Raw genomic sequence first — 13,812 nt, forward strand, 5'->3', positions numbered from 1 at the left:
CGAGGTGTTCCTCATTTTGACCCGACAGGTGATGCAAGCACTGTGAGTGTGAAGTGGAAGGCATGGCTGGAGAATTTGAAGCCTACGCCGACAGTCGTGGCCTATTTCTCAATAGCAGTACGGCGGAACAGAAAGCGCAGTGGAGGGCATTACTTCTCTTCACTGCAGGACCTGCAGTTCGGGAAACTTTTAAGACGCTTTCGAATACTGGAAGGAAGGAGGAATACCAGAAAGCCGAAGATGCATTGAATGCACACTATGTGGTGACACCGAATGCTACATTTCAACGCCATTTGTTTCGCAAAACAAAACAAGAAGATGGAGAAACGGTCGCCCAGTACGTAACGAGATTGCGACAACTGGCTGTTGGATGCAATTACGTGGCAGCTGATTTGGACAACCAGTTATTGGATCAAGTCGTGCAGCACTGCAGATCAGACAAACTCAGAAGGCGATTGCTGGAAAAAGGGGGTGAGTTGAAACTTACCAATGCTTTAGCAATTGCTGCTGCATTAGAGGCTGTTGAGGGGCAATTTCATACCATGAAACTGAAAGACAACTCAAGCCAGCCCAGTAAAGACAAAGTTGGTCAACAAGTAAATAGGCTCTCGCATAGCCATAGCCAGCCAAGAAATATGCCAACACATGACTTGGAGTGTTACAGATGTGGAAACAGAGGTCATTTTGGAAAAGACCCAAGCTGCCCAGCAAAAGGCAAAGTTTGTAGAAAGTGTGGAGGTAAGGACCACTTTGCAAAGAAGTGCAAAAGCAAGACAAATGCAAACCAGAATGGGAAGAGTACAGCTTCTAAGGGCAAAGCTTGGGGGAAAAGAAAGTATCCTGGAAAGAAAGGCACTATTCACCATATAGAAGGTGACCCAGAAAGTGACGATGATGATGACAACCAGGATGGGCAGAAATACTATCAGTTTACATTGAATGATGTACATCATGAGAAGGTCCCAGTGATAATTGGTGGTGTGACAGTTCCGGTCATTGTAGACTCAGGCAGTGACAGTAATGTAATTGACTGACATTTATGGGAAAAATTGAAAAGAAAAAAGATCATTTGTACATCAAAGAAGTGTTCCAAGGAACTGTATCCATACAGAGCAATCAAGCCATTGCAGACCATTGGATGTTTCACCGCGACTGTTGAAGCTGATGACAAGTACACCGAAGCAGAGTTTGTTGTCATAGACGAGAGGGGAGAACCATTGCTGAGTAGACGCACGGTGCAAGACTTGGCAATACTTCATATTGGAGCTCATGTCAATTCAGTTCAGTCATACGAGGATATGAAGCAAGAATTCCCCGCAGTTTTCCAGGGAGTAGGAAAGCTGAAAGGTCGACAACTAAAGCTAGCAGGGGACAAAACGGTCAAACCCAAGGCGCAACCAGTGCGCAGAACTCCATTTGGACTTCGTGGGAAAATCGAGGCCAAAATCAAAGAGTTGATCGAGCAAGACATTATTGAACCTGTAGAACATTCAACACAATGGCTCAGCCCAGTAGTGATCGTGCCCAAACCAAATGGTGACATAAGACTGTGTGTTGATATGAGGATGGCCAATGAAGCTATAATTCGAGAACGACACCCCATACCAACAGTGGAGGAAGTACTTCAGGAGTTAACTACCAGTCAGGTGTTCTCAAAAATTGATTTAAAATGGGGCTATCATCAATTAGAGCTGGACACAGAATCCAGGGACGAGACAACATTTGTGACTCACTGTGGATTGTACCGGTACGAGAGACTATCGTTCGGCATCAATGCAGCTCCTGAGATCTACCAGTATGAAATCCATTGAGTGATTCAAGGCATTCCTGGAGTTGCCAACATTTCTGATGACATCATAGTCCATGCGGCTACAAAGGAAGAACATGACAGACGGTTGAGGCGTGTGCTATCCAGACTACAGGGGGCAGGCCTTACCGTGAATGGAGACAAGTGCCAGTTCGGTGTGTCAGAGATGGACTTCATGGGACACAGGCTTACACGGGAAGGACTGAACCCAGCTGATGCCAAAGTGAAAGCTGTTGCAGATGCACGTGAACCCCAGAATGCAACAGAGGTGAGGAGTTTCTTTGGATTGGTTAATTATTGCGCAAAGTTCATCCCTAATTTTGCTACACTGGCAGAACCGCTGAGGAAACTAACCAGGACAGGTGTACCATTCCATTTTGGCTCTGAGCAGAAGGAAGCATTCACAGCTCTGAAACAAAGTCTGACGAATGCTGATACTCTTGGGTATTATGATCCAGCTGCACCAACCAAAGTTATAGCGGATGCTAGTCCTGTTGGTTTAGGAGCCGTGTTGGTCCAGATGCGTGATGTGGGACCAAGAATCATTGCCTATGCCAGCAGATCTTTGACAGATGTGGAAAGGAGATATTCTCAGACAGAGAAAGAAGCACTCGGATTTGTATGGGCCTGCGAGAGATTCCATGCATATTTGTATGGCATTGAATTTGAACTCTTCTCGGACCATAAACCATTGGAGGTGATCTATGCCGCCAGGTCCAAACCGTGTGCCAGGATAGAACGATGGGTGCTCAGACTCCAACCGTACAAGTACGGAGTATTTCACATTGCCGGGAAAGCAAACATTGCTGATCCGCTGTCCAGATTGTTGAAAGATGGATGCCCACAATCCAAGTCAGAATTGGGGACAGAAGCAGAGAGCTTTGTACGCTTCGTAGCTATTCAGTCGACACCGGAAGCTGTGACAACGAGGGAAGTCGAAAGAGAGTCCGAACATGACCCAGAACTCATGGAAGTTAGAGAATGTATCCAAAGTGGACAATGGGACAAGTGCATTCACAAGGCAATATATTCCCATTAGAGACGAACTTTGTTGCATCGGGCAGTGTGTATTGAGGGGGTGTAGATTGGTGATACCACACAGGTTGAGACCGAAGATCGTATCATTAGCTTATGAAGGACACCTAGGTATTGTTGGTACCAAGCAAAACCTCAAGAGTAAAGTATGGTGGCCAGGTTGTGATAAAGACGCAGAGAAATTCGTCAAAACCTGCCATGGGTGTCAACTCACAAGTAGGAGTAATCCTCCAGAGCCGATCTGGAGTACGCAACTCCCGACAGGACCGTGGATCGATGTAGCTGTTGATTTTCTCGGACCTTTACCAACTGGTGAGTCAATCGTGGTAGTGGTAGATTACTACACCAGATACTATGAGTACTCTGTGATGAGGTCAACGACCACTGAAAAAACAATACAAGCATTGGCAGAGATCTTCGCGAGATATGGATTTCCTGTTACGCTATACTCTGACAATGGTCCACAGTTCATTTCAGAGACATTTGCTGAATACTTGAGGACCACAGGTATCCACCATCATAAAGTAACTCCTAAATGGCCGCAAGCCAATGGAGAAGTAGTGAGACAAAATCAGTCCATCGAAAAACAACTATGGATCGCTCATGCAGAAGGACAGAACTGGAGAGAAGCATTGCTATCCTATGTAGCTGTCTATCGGGCAATGCCTCATGCAACCACAGGAAAAAGTCCAGCAGAAGTACTTTTTGGGAGGAAAATCCGCACAAAAATGCCCAAAATAAAGGAAATCAGGGACGACCAGGAGATGAGGAACCACGATGCTGAAAAGAAGGGAGCAGCAAAGCTGTATGCAGACTCGAAGCGTGGGGCCAGGTACTCAGACATCATGCCTGGAGATAATGTTCTGGTGAGGTAAGAGAGTGGTGGTAAGCTAGACACACCTTATTACCATCAACCCTACACTGTTGTATCCAAAAGCGGCAGTATGGTGACAGTCAGGTCTCCAGCTGGAGTCCTGTACAAAAGAAACGTGTCTGGTGTCAAAAAGTACCAATCCAGAGCGACACCGAGTGAAGTGGTTGGAAGTCCAATACGAGATGCTCAACCTGAGGGACCAGATGATGTTCCAGAGGTAGTTACCAGCATTCCCGATGAAATGACCAGAGTACCAGAAACATCAGAGGCTGCAGCGAGCAGTGTTTCCGGTGCTGAGGGTGAACAACCAAGTTGCGACAGTAGCATTGCAGGAAGGCCGAGACAGGACAGGAAACCACCTAAGCGATATGAAAATTTTGTGCCATATTTCTAATCGTTCCCCCATTATCACAAAAGTGAAAGTTTGTGATAGTTGGAATGAGTTTCAATGAAGCACAGTAATGTTACTCACCAAGGAAGAGAAGTGATAATGGGAACATTTGGACAGTGATTTGATCAATACATCATAAGGTATATGTATGAGTGCTGTATGAATTGCATTTTTGTTTAGTCGACTATTTGGTATTAAATGAAAAAAAAAACAAAAGTATTGGAATTTAAACATAAAGATATAAAGTTTATTTCTGGTGAAAGGAGGGATGTCATGATAATGAATATGCATGATATGTATTAACTTGACCCGAAGTCAAATGGTATGCACTGGAGGTGAAAGGTGCAGGATGATGAAATAAGGGAAGCAGGAAAATAAAGACACGGAGATGTTCAACTGGTAAAGCATGTGGTGATGGTGTTATTAATTTCACATTTCGGGCCACAAATGTGACACCACTCTTGGCCAAAATGTCCCACCCACACCAGCCCCTTCTGCCTGCATAAGATGCCGCATCAGTTCATGTTAAACTGCAGGGGAATCAATGATGAATGCCAACAGGCGGTTGGCGTCAACAATCATTTCAAACGCTGTCTTTCTCAAATTGATTGTCATGGAAGGGTATGGGACCAAGAAGTTAAAATAAGAACTGTCGAGTGCTATTAGTGGTACAAATATCCGAATGAAACCGATTCTCAGGAAAGAAAATTCCTTATTTTTGAAATCCATTTCTTGCAACTCCACAATTTCGTGCTGCTTTGCACATTGCCTCGCCGATATAGTGCTGAAAGGGATATTTTGGGCGTGATTTACTTTCACGAGCCGCTTCCCATGGTTGCCACACGGAAGTGACCGCCGACCAGACTGCAATCCCGGTAGCACCAACTCGGTGCAAGCGTTCCGTCGCATTAAGTTACCGGGCGGCTTTCTTGAATGTCGTCGGAGGCCGTGGCTGGCGATCCGTTCCCCGCCGCAGAGAAGAGCCCCAAGCGGCGATGGGGGCTGGTACTGGTGGGGGCAACAGGCGGCGCGGTCCTTGTTCTCTACGCGGCAACGGCACCGTTTGTGGCGCCGGCGCTGAGACGGATCTGCCTGCCCTTCGTCCCCGCCACTCCGGCCCAGGTGGAGAGCGTGCTGCAGTTGCTGAGCGGACGCCGGGGAGCCTTGGTGGACATTGGCAGCGGGGACGGCAGGATTGTGAGTGTCCGAGAGAAGGGGGTGAGAGAGGAGGTGGGGAGAGTGGACACCAAGCGAGCAGAGTTTGTGGTAGATCTGACAAGAGGACGAATTGAGCAATAAATGACCTGCTGGGGGAATTCAGTGAGTTGACGCCATTTGTAGGTCGAGATGCAACATGAGGACAGAGTGCAGGGGGAGAAAACGAGCATAAGGAGGTGAGAGTGAGGCAGATACTGGCAGAAGACCGGTAGATTCACACGAGGGTTTGATGGGCAGATGGAGCCTTCGTTACTGTGTGCTTAATAACGGCGGGTGAGGTATACCAAATTAAAGACTTTACTGAACACACTAACACTGTGAGAGAGATCCCACAGTGAGGTGTCTGATTCCTGCTAGTTCTCAATTCAACTAACGCGCCCTCGAGGTGCTGGCGCATGCACGATGCGCTGTTGCGAGTACATTTGGGACAATGCGAGCTATGGCAGTGGCTGTCTACATCCCCTTGCCTGAACTACCCCCCCCCCCCCCCCTTCCCCCCGGCACATGAAACAGTGAACATGTACAACTTTCAATAGTGGATCTTGGGGCACGTTGTCCTGATTGTCTCTACTGTCCATAATCTCAAGGGTATCATCCATCTTTTGTGGGGGGGGGGGGGGGGGCTCACGTTCCAAATCCAAAAATTCCAATTTGTCTGGGTTGGTTTGAGATGGGGGTGCCTCCCCTACTTGGAGGATGTATTGTCTATTCCTCCTGTATATTTTCCCCCTTGAATGAACCAGATGTGACCTTGGCTCCTAGCAGCTTACTTCCGCTATACCTGGATGGTCTTAACCTTGTGGAGTCTGCATCCTTTCGACTTGCCCTTCATTCAAAGGGATGAGCAGCTGGCTGGTTTTGTCATAACTTCTCTTTTGTGCCAGCCTTCTGTTTAGCAGCTGGTCCTTGACATCCTGGGCATCATTTGGTTGGGGCTTCAGAAGACTCCTTGCCATTGGTGGGGTAGTCCTGGGCTGCCTCGGCATTAACTGTTGCTCCGGAGAGCCCAGGGTGCTGTCACAAGGGACGTTTCTTAAGTTGAGTAAGCTGAGGAAGAGATCTGTTTTCTCCTTTAGCTGCTTGGCATTTCTCACCGCTCTTTCAGCCAGCCCATTTGATTGTGGGTATTCTAGGCTGTTGGTGATGTGGGTGAAGTCCCAAGCTGTCACAAAGTCGCAGAACATCTGACTGGTGAATTGTTTGCCATTGTCCGAGAGAAGTGTATGAGATGCCCCATGTACTGAAAAGTGCTGTTTTAGTTTGGTGATGACGGCCGCAAAGATTGCGTCCCAGAGCAGATCTATCTCCAACCAGCCTGAGTATGAGTCTATTTGAACGAGGTTCTATTGGCTCTCCCATTCAAAGATGTCAGTAGCCACAGTCAACCAGGGAGGTGCAGCTGCAGTGACTCTTTTTTGCTGGTGTGGCTTGCACACTGAGTAAGACAGTACCTCATCGTCTATGTTCTCTGTCATACCTGGCCAAAAGACAATGTCCCTCACTCTGCATTTCATTACTTCTGCACCAGGGTACCCTCTACAGGATCTCTATGTATGTATTCTGCAATGTGCTAGGAATGACTGCTCTTGTGCCCTTCATGATTATCCCTTAATCAATAAGCAGTTCGTCACAGTACAGAAAGAAAGGTTGCTCTGCTGGTGGAAGGCTGTGCTGCTTGGCTGGCCAGCTGCCCTTAATGAAGGTACCCAGGGTGTTTAGGGTTGTGTCTTCTGCTGTGTGCTTTCTTAGTTCGTCCAGCCGGACCGAGGATATATGGGTTACCATCATCACATCGAAAATGTCCTCTTCCTTGACTTGCTGGACTATGAATTTTCTGGGAACCCATGATAAGGACCAGCTAAATGCTGCATTTGCTGCATTTCTGGAGCTTGAGCATCATATGCTGCAGTTTCGCTGGTGCTGCATGAATTGGCTTGTTTATTACGGTCACCAGAGGTAAATGGTCCGTTTCTATGATGACTGGTCTGCCATTGAATTTCGAGCAGGCAAAAACCACTGCCAGTAGCTCTTTTTCAATCTGAACATACCTCAGTTCCGTGTCTGTAAATGACCTGAAAGCGTACACCACCTAGGCCGTATTGTGAAGCATCACAGGTCAGCATCACCAGTCTACATTTGTCATAGGACTGAAGGGCACGACCTATTTCTTTTGGGTATCGAAGGTATTTTGTTGTTTGTGCCAGGTCTATTCGACATCTCTATAGATCATCTGTCTGAGTGGGGTTGTCAGTTCACTGGAGTTAGGGATGAATTTGCCCAGGTAGTTCACCATGCCCAGGAACCATTGCAGGCCAGCAACATCCACTGTCACCGGCATTTCACTAATACTCCTTGTTTTTGATGGGTTTACTTGCAGGCCCTTGCTGGTGAATACGCATCTCACATAGCTGGCTTAATTTAGATGGAACTTGCCCTTGTGGGGGGTTGAGCTGCAGGTTTACCTTCTGTGCCTGGTCAAGCACCTTCTTTAGGTTGGTATCATGCTCTTCTAGTATCCTACGACTGTGATGGCACAGGGGAACCTGGCAAAAATTTGTTCCGTAGACATTTGGAATACAATGCTGGCCAAATTGATGCCAAATGGCATCCTCAGGAACCTGTACTGACCAAATGTGGTCAGTAATGATGAACGATGGTCGAGAAAGACCATCTAGGACTGAGAATACCGTTGAACTTTTAGGGCTGCATTGAGGTCTCATGGATTTATACAGATTTGGATTTCCTGTCCGTCTACTTTCTTTGTGGCCAGCGTGGAGGATATCTATTCATTTAGTTCTGAGACTGGAGTGATGATGCCCAAGTTCTGCATTCTGTCCAGCTCGGCCTTGACTTTATCCTTCATTGCTACTGGAATGCGGTGTGCTGACCAGACTATGAGTCTTACCTCCGGGTCAAGCCGCATGGAGTATGTCACCGGCAGCTTCCCCAGCTCAACTTTGAAAAGTTCACCGTACTCAGAAAAAATCTTCTGTGAGAAATCGTCCTTGGATGGGCTTATCTGATGGACCTCTGTACTGAATGAGTCGAGCCCCATGTCCGTGCATGCAGCCTAGCAGAGGCATGACATCTTCGCGGACCACGAAGAAAGTTAACACATGGACCCATCCTTGTACGAAACCCCATGCCATGCTGCTGGTCTGGATTCTGTTTCCTCCATAATCCATTAGGCTCGTAGCCTTGCTGCATGGTTTGACTTGCTCCATCTCTCTCAGCTAGTTGAATGTGCCCACTGACATGACATTGCATTTGGCCCTAGTGTTGACTTTCATCTCGGCTATCTTGGGGTTGGCTTCCATGGACATGAAGGCCTCGTTGTTACCCCTGATCCAGGTTTCTGCCATCCTTGTGGTGAGCCCGTGAAAGTAGTACTCATTGTCAGGGTCGCTTCTGTAATGGAGGATTTAGACCAGCTCATGCAAGAAGGGATGCAGTTGCTTCAGAAGACATAATCTAAATTCCACCATGGGGCCCAGGGATGCAATTGTCTTTTGTTGGTCGCAGACTGTCTGGAGACCATGAAGATAATTAAATCATTTGTTCAAAGAGATAAGATCTGAAGTAAACAACTTTTGGGTAAGCCATGGTCCCACTGCTGAAGTTTGAGACTCTCCAAGAGGTGGCAACATCTCTCAGCAAGAAGAAGAACTTCAAGATTCCAACCAACGTCCCGGTCCGGGGAGGTGGAGAAGCTGCTACCGGCGCCCCGACAACCTACTACAAGTGTGCAGTCGTTGCCTCGCTTTGGCAGTTGGGACCAGTCCAGGCGTTGATAAGTATAATTGGGAAGGGCTTGCATATTGTAGTGTGAATTCAGCATTAGATTTAGTAATAAAGACTTGTATAAACTGAACTGCTCTCGGTGTGCGTGTGTGTGTCTATTTTCTTTCGGTAGCTCAAACACTGTGACCAATCTAAAACGAACAAAATGAGAGGTATAAGTTTACCCAAGACAATTGGCGCTGCGAGCAGGCTTGGTCTCAAGATGTTTCGCCGAAAGAAAGAGGTGAGCCCTGAGCAGTTCTTGATTCTGGGATGGACTAACAAAGACGATGGGTTTGGCATGTTGGTCAATACCCTGTCTTTGTTGGGACCACCCCTCAGTTGGGATGAGAAGTTAGATCCATCATTTGCGCCTCTGGGAGAGTGGGTTGCCACTCTCCTTCGAGAAAGTAAATTTCCTGTTAAAAAGGGGACGCTGACGGACGGTTTTTGGCTGCTGGCCACAGCCTTACGCCACTCTGTTCAGCGTGAAGCGGAATCAGTTCAGCGAGAAGTAGAATCTCAGCGAAAGAGAGAGCAACTAGAGGAAGAGGTAGAAGCCCTGCGACAACGCTGTTCCATGATGAGTGAGATTGTTTGCACCAGTCGGGACCGAGCCAAAGAATGGGAGGATAAGCATGTCCAAACGATCTGCCGTAATATTAAACTCCGGCGCAGCTCTGTGCAGATAAAGAAAGGCATGGAGTAGAACCCGATCCATATCATATTTGTGCCATGATAAGTAATGGCGACGATCCTGATGTAATTGATGAATGGGACGGGAATATCTGGAATGATGACCATGGTAATAATACAGATACTCCTCAGCATGTCCCTAACATACTGCCCTCTCCACCTGCTGTTCATGACCGCCCCATAAGGCAGCAGACTTCCCAAACAGACGAAAGGGGGATGATGTAAGGGTAGAGATTGAAGGGATAGATACCCCGATCTCCCAAGAGGACCCAGGGGAAAATACCCGAACCCCTGTTTATGCTCAATGGCCCACCCCCTCCACGGGATGGCCTAGGCCTCGTCCCGTCCACTGGGCAAAGGACCCTGTTGGCCAAAGTGGGAGCAGAGGTGAAGAGCAGTCAATGATACGTGACTTCTCTATAAAAGAGCTGGCTGCCGTTGGAGATCGATTTAGGCAAAAGGCAGAGAAACTATGGCAGCCTGGCTCCTGCGTGTTTGGGAGCAAGGAGGGGGTAATGTATATTTAACCCCTGAGGAATTGTTGGGATTAGGAACATTGACTACTGATATCCGGGTCACTGCTGAGCTGCGGGGTAGAGGAAGAGAGGTGGATTACTTACTTGCCACTCTAGGGGATGCCCTGCTACGAGTATACCCTTCACCAGTAGATTGGGATTTAAATTTGCAGAACAATTGGGGCACCCCAGAGGAGGGTTTAGCAGTAATTTATCAACAGGCCCTGGCCTCTGCCTTGTATGCAGGGCGTTTGAGGCTGTGGGTACATGGGGGGAGCCCTGATGAAGAGATATTCACAGCCGGAATGCATACCCGATTGGTTCGTTCTGCCCAACCAACTGTATGGGGACTGGTTCTGTCTGTAACTAGTCCGCTAATTGGGCACCCTGTGTCTGAGGCAGTGCACGCCTTATCTGGGCTTAGAGAATTAGAGTTGGGAAGTAAAATCCACTCACGTACAACCCAGGTTAAATCAGAAAAGCAGGATGAAAAGAGAGGGGCTGATGCTAATAACGGACTGACAAGAAAGGACCTTTTTCGAACCTTGTTAAAGTTAGGCATACCTAAAAGTGATATTGATGGGAAACCTACTGCGGTCCTTTATAAGAGAAAGGCAGGGGAACATTATCCCCAGCTGTTGAATCTTCCTGGCCCAACTGTGCCTTCTGCTCCCACTGCTGCTCCTATCGAGCCAGCTTCTCTTGCTTCAGTTATCCGTGATGAGATACAACAAATGGTTAAAAATGCTCTTAAGGATAATAGTGGCATGTGGGCCTGGAAGCCCCCGAACCCTACTAAAGCATGAGGGTGTGGGCAGGACCCCCGTGTCTACTCTATTGAGACACGGCGGATACACAGGGACCCGTGGCCCTACATACCGTTAACAATCCATTGGGGTGGGGGTAATGACCGCCAATATTTGGCCTTGGTTGACACCGGTGCGGAGCACTTGGTGATTCCTGGTAACCCCGACCTCTGGACTGGACCGACATTTCGAATAGAGGGGATGGGAGGAGCGATCACCCTGGCGAAGGAAATAAAAGTCTGCGCCATGGTGAGTGATGGCCCTTCCCCAATTTGGCCCGCGATATAATTATATTTGGCCCGCAAGATAATTTCAAAAATGTATTAGAGGTGGCCCGCCCTGCAGCGAGAGCCGATGCTGTTTTTTGGTAATGTCACCCCCACCATCCTCCCCCTTCATTGCACATCCTTCCCCACCCCCTAACTATCCCCTCCCCCCTAAAACCACCCCCCCCTTAAAAGATGGCCAGAATATTCTCAAAAAGGAATCCAGAATGGTAAAGTTCCACAAACCTTCTGCTGGGAATCCTAACAACACCCGGGCATCAGATCCACGGGACGCGAAGGGAGCAAGAGTGTTGCAGGTTGACCGTGCAAACGTTGAGAATGGGGAAAACAAAATTGTAACACGAGAAGTCTGTCATCAGCCGGCAAGGCAGTTGGAAGGCTCCCCGCACAACCAGTCACTTCTCCCACCTGTCGAGCGGTGCGGCGGATTGGCGACCGCCTGTGATTTCCTGTCGGCGCGACAGACATGGCAGGCTGCGTACGGCCCCCGCTGTTCCGCAAAGGCTGATAGGCAGCGCGCTGGGCCTGAGTGGGTGGGTAAGCAGGGGTGGGCAGAGGGTGTAGGTGAGGAGTAATGGGCAGGGGTAGTTATGGTGGTGCGAGGGGCAGTTAGAGGGAGTGATGAGTAGAAGGAGGGGTGGATAGGGAAGAGGTAAAAGGGGAAGGGCAGGGCGAGTAGGGGAGGGGTGATTAGAGGGTGAGAGATGGGTAGAGGGAGGAACAGGTTGAGGGGAGAGGCAGTAGAGGGGCGTGTATAGGATGGGGTGGGTAGAGGCAGAGCAAGTGGAGTGAGGGGTGAGTAGAGGTTGGGTAAAGGACTGGTCAGGTAGAGGGATGGTGGGTCGAGGGTGAATAGAGGCCTAGAGCCTGAGGAGTGAGCAGGAAATACTGAGTCCTGATGCAGGCCAAAATGGACACAGCCTGTGAATGCTGACTACATCTGCACAGGGACCAAATATGTTTTCCTCAGGTCAAGCAAAGGGTGAACTTGAGCTACCTACTCCTGACCTGTAACATTATGCTCCTAAAGTTATATCCTAAAGTTTAACATTACATATGTTGAAAGAAGAGAAAACATGCAGATGTTGTTGAAAATTTTCAATAAATATTTAGTTCGGCCCTCGACTTAGTCCAAGTTTTTAATTTTGGCCCTCCGTGAATTTGAGTTTGACACCCCTGCCCTATATGGTTACATGCCCTGGTGGCTGCCACTGACGAGTGTATCCTGGGTATTAATATGTTGGCCGGTACGGCCCTTAATACTAGCCAAGGGGAATTTGCATTCGGACTATTACAAAAAGACTAGTGGTGGGACGGGCTAAGTGGGATCCTGTGATGGAGCCTCACCCCCGAAACCAGTATGCATTCCACAATATCGCCTCCCTGGGGGGCAGGAAGAGATTACTGCCACCATCGATACTTTGCAAGAAGAAGGGTAGTGAGGCCTGCAACGTCGCCCTTTAATAGCCCTGTTTGGCCAGTCCAGAAGCCGGATGGCTCCTGGAGAATGACAGTTGATTATTGTTTCTTGAACAAACATGCCCCACCACTTGCTTCAGCAGTTCCGGACATTGTCACCCTTATTGAAAACATTGCTACTGGGAACTCAGGAACATGGTATGCTGTCATTGATCTCACTAACGCCTTCTTCAGTAATCTTGTAGCTGAGGTCTCACAGGATCAGTTCGCCTTTACCTGGAAGGGGCGTCAGTATACCTTCACCTGCCTCCCTCAGGGCTATGTACACTCTCCCACTATTTGCCACAGGCTAATTCCCCGTGATTTGGAGACGGTGCCAGTATCGCCTTCCCTCTCGATTTACCATTATATTGATGATGCGATGATCCAAGGGATGGTACAGAAAGCAGAACAAGAGGACGCCTGGTTTACTGATGGTAGCAGCCGGTGGGTGCAAGGAAAGCAGAAGTGGAAGGCGGTGGCTTACCGTCCCAGGTCAGGAACTCACTTATTGGCTCCAGTTAGTATGCTGAGTTGAAGGCGGTCACTTTACCACTAGACCCCCGTGATCACCCTCTTCGCTTGTTTACTGATTCCTGGGCTGTGGATAAAGGACTAGTGGTATGGATGCCTGATTGGCAAAAGAATGACTGGCTGGTACATGACTGCCCAGTATGGGGCAAACAGTTGTGGCAGCTGTTGTGGGATGCTTCCCATCATCGTGAGATAACCGTATATCACATTGACGCCCATACCAATGCGACGACGAACATGACACAACATAATGCAGTAGCAGATCAGCTTGCCACTATCAGCCACGCCGATACCCTCCCCCTGGCTCGATAGGCACACGGACAGAGTGGCCACTTGGGGGAGAAGGGATCAGCTATGTGGGCCCATACACATGCCTTACCCATCCATCAGAACAAGTCCGCATGGTCGTGC

General features: G+C 48.5%; 1 protein-coding gene across 1 annotated transcript in view; it reads left to right on the forward strand.

The window, feature by feature from the left end:
* The first annotated feature begins 5,001 nt into the window (after window positions 1–5,001).
* atpsckmt (fATP synthase c subunit lysine N-methyltransferase) overlaps window positions 5,002–13,812 on the forward strand; it is a 30,030-nt gene continuing 21,219 nt past the window's right edge. Inside the window, exon 1 of the mRNA XM_069913601.1 lies at window positions 5,002–5,304. Coding sequence (XP_069769702.1) covers window positions 5,041–5,304 — 264 coding nt within the window. The 5' untranslated portion in view covers window positions 5,002–5,040. The remainder of the gene's footprint in view (window positions 5,305–13,812) is intronic.

The sequence above is a fragment of the Narcine bancroftii genome, chromosome 1 (genome assembly GCF_036971445.1).
Source record: "Narcine bancroftii isolate sNarBan1 chromosome 1, sNarBan1.hap1, whole genome shotgun sequence".
Classification (NCBI taxonomy): domain Eukaryota; kingdom Metazoa; phylum Chordata; class Chondrichthyes; order Torpediniformes; family Narcinidae; genus Narcine; species Narcine bancroftii.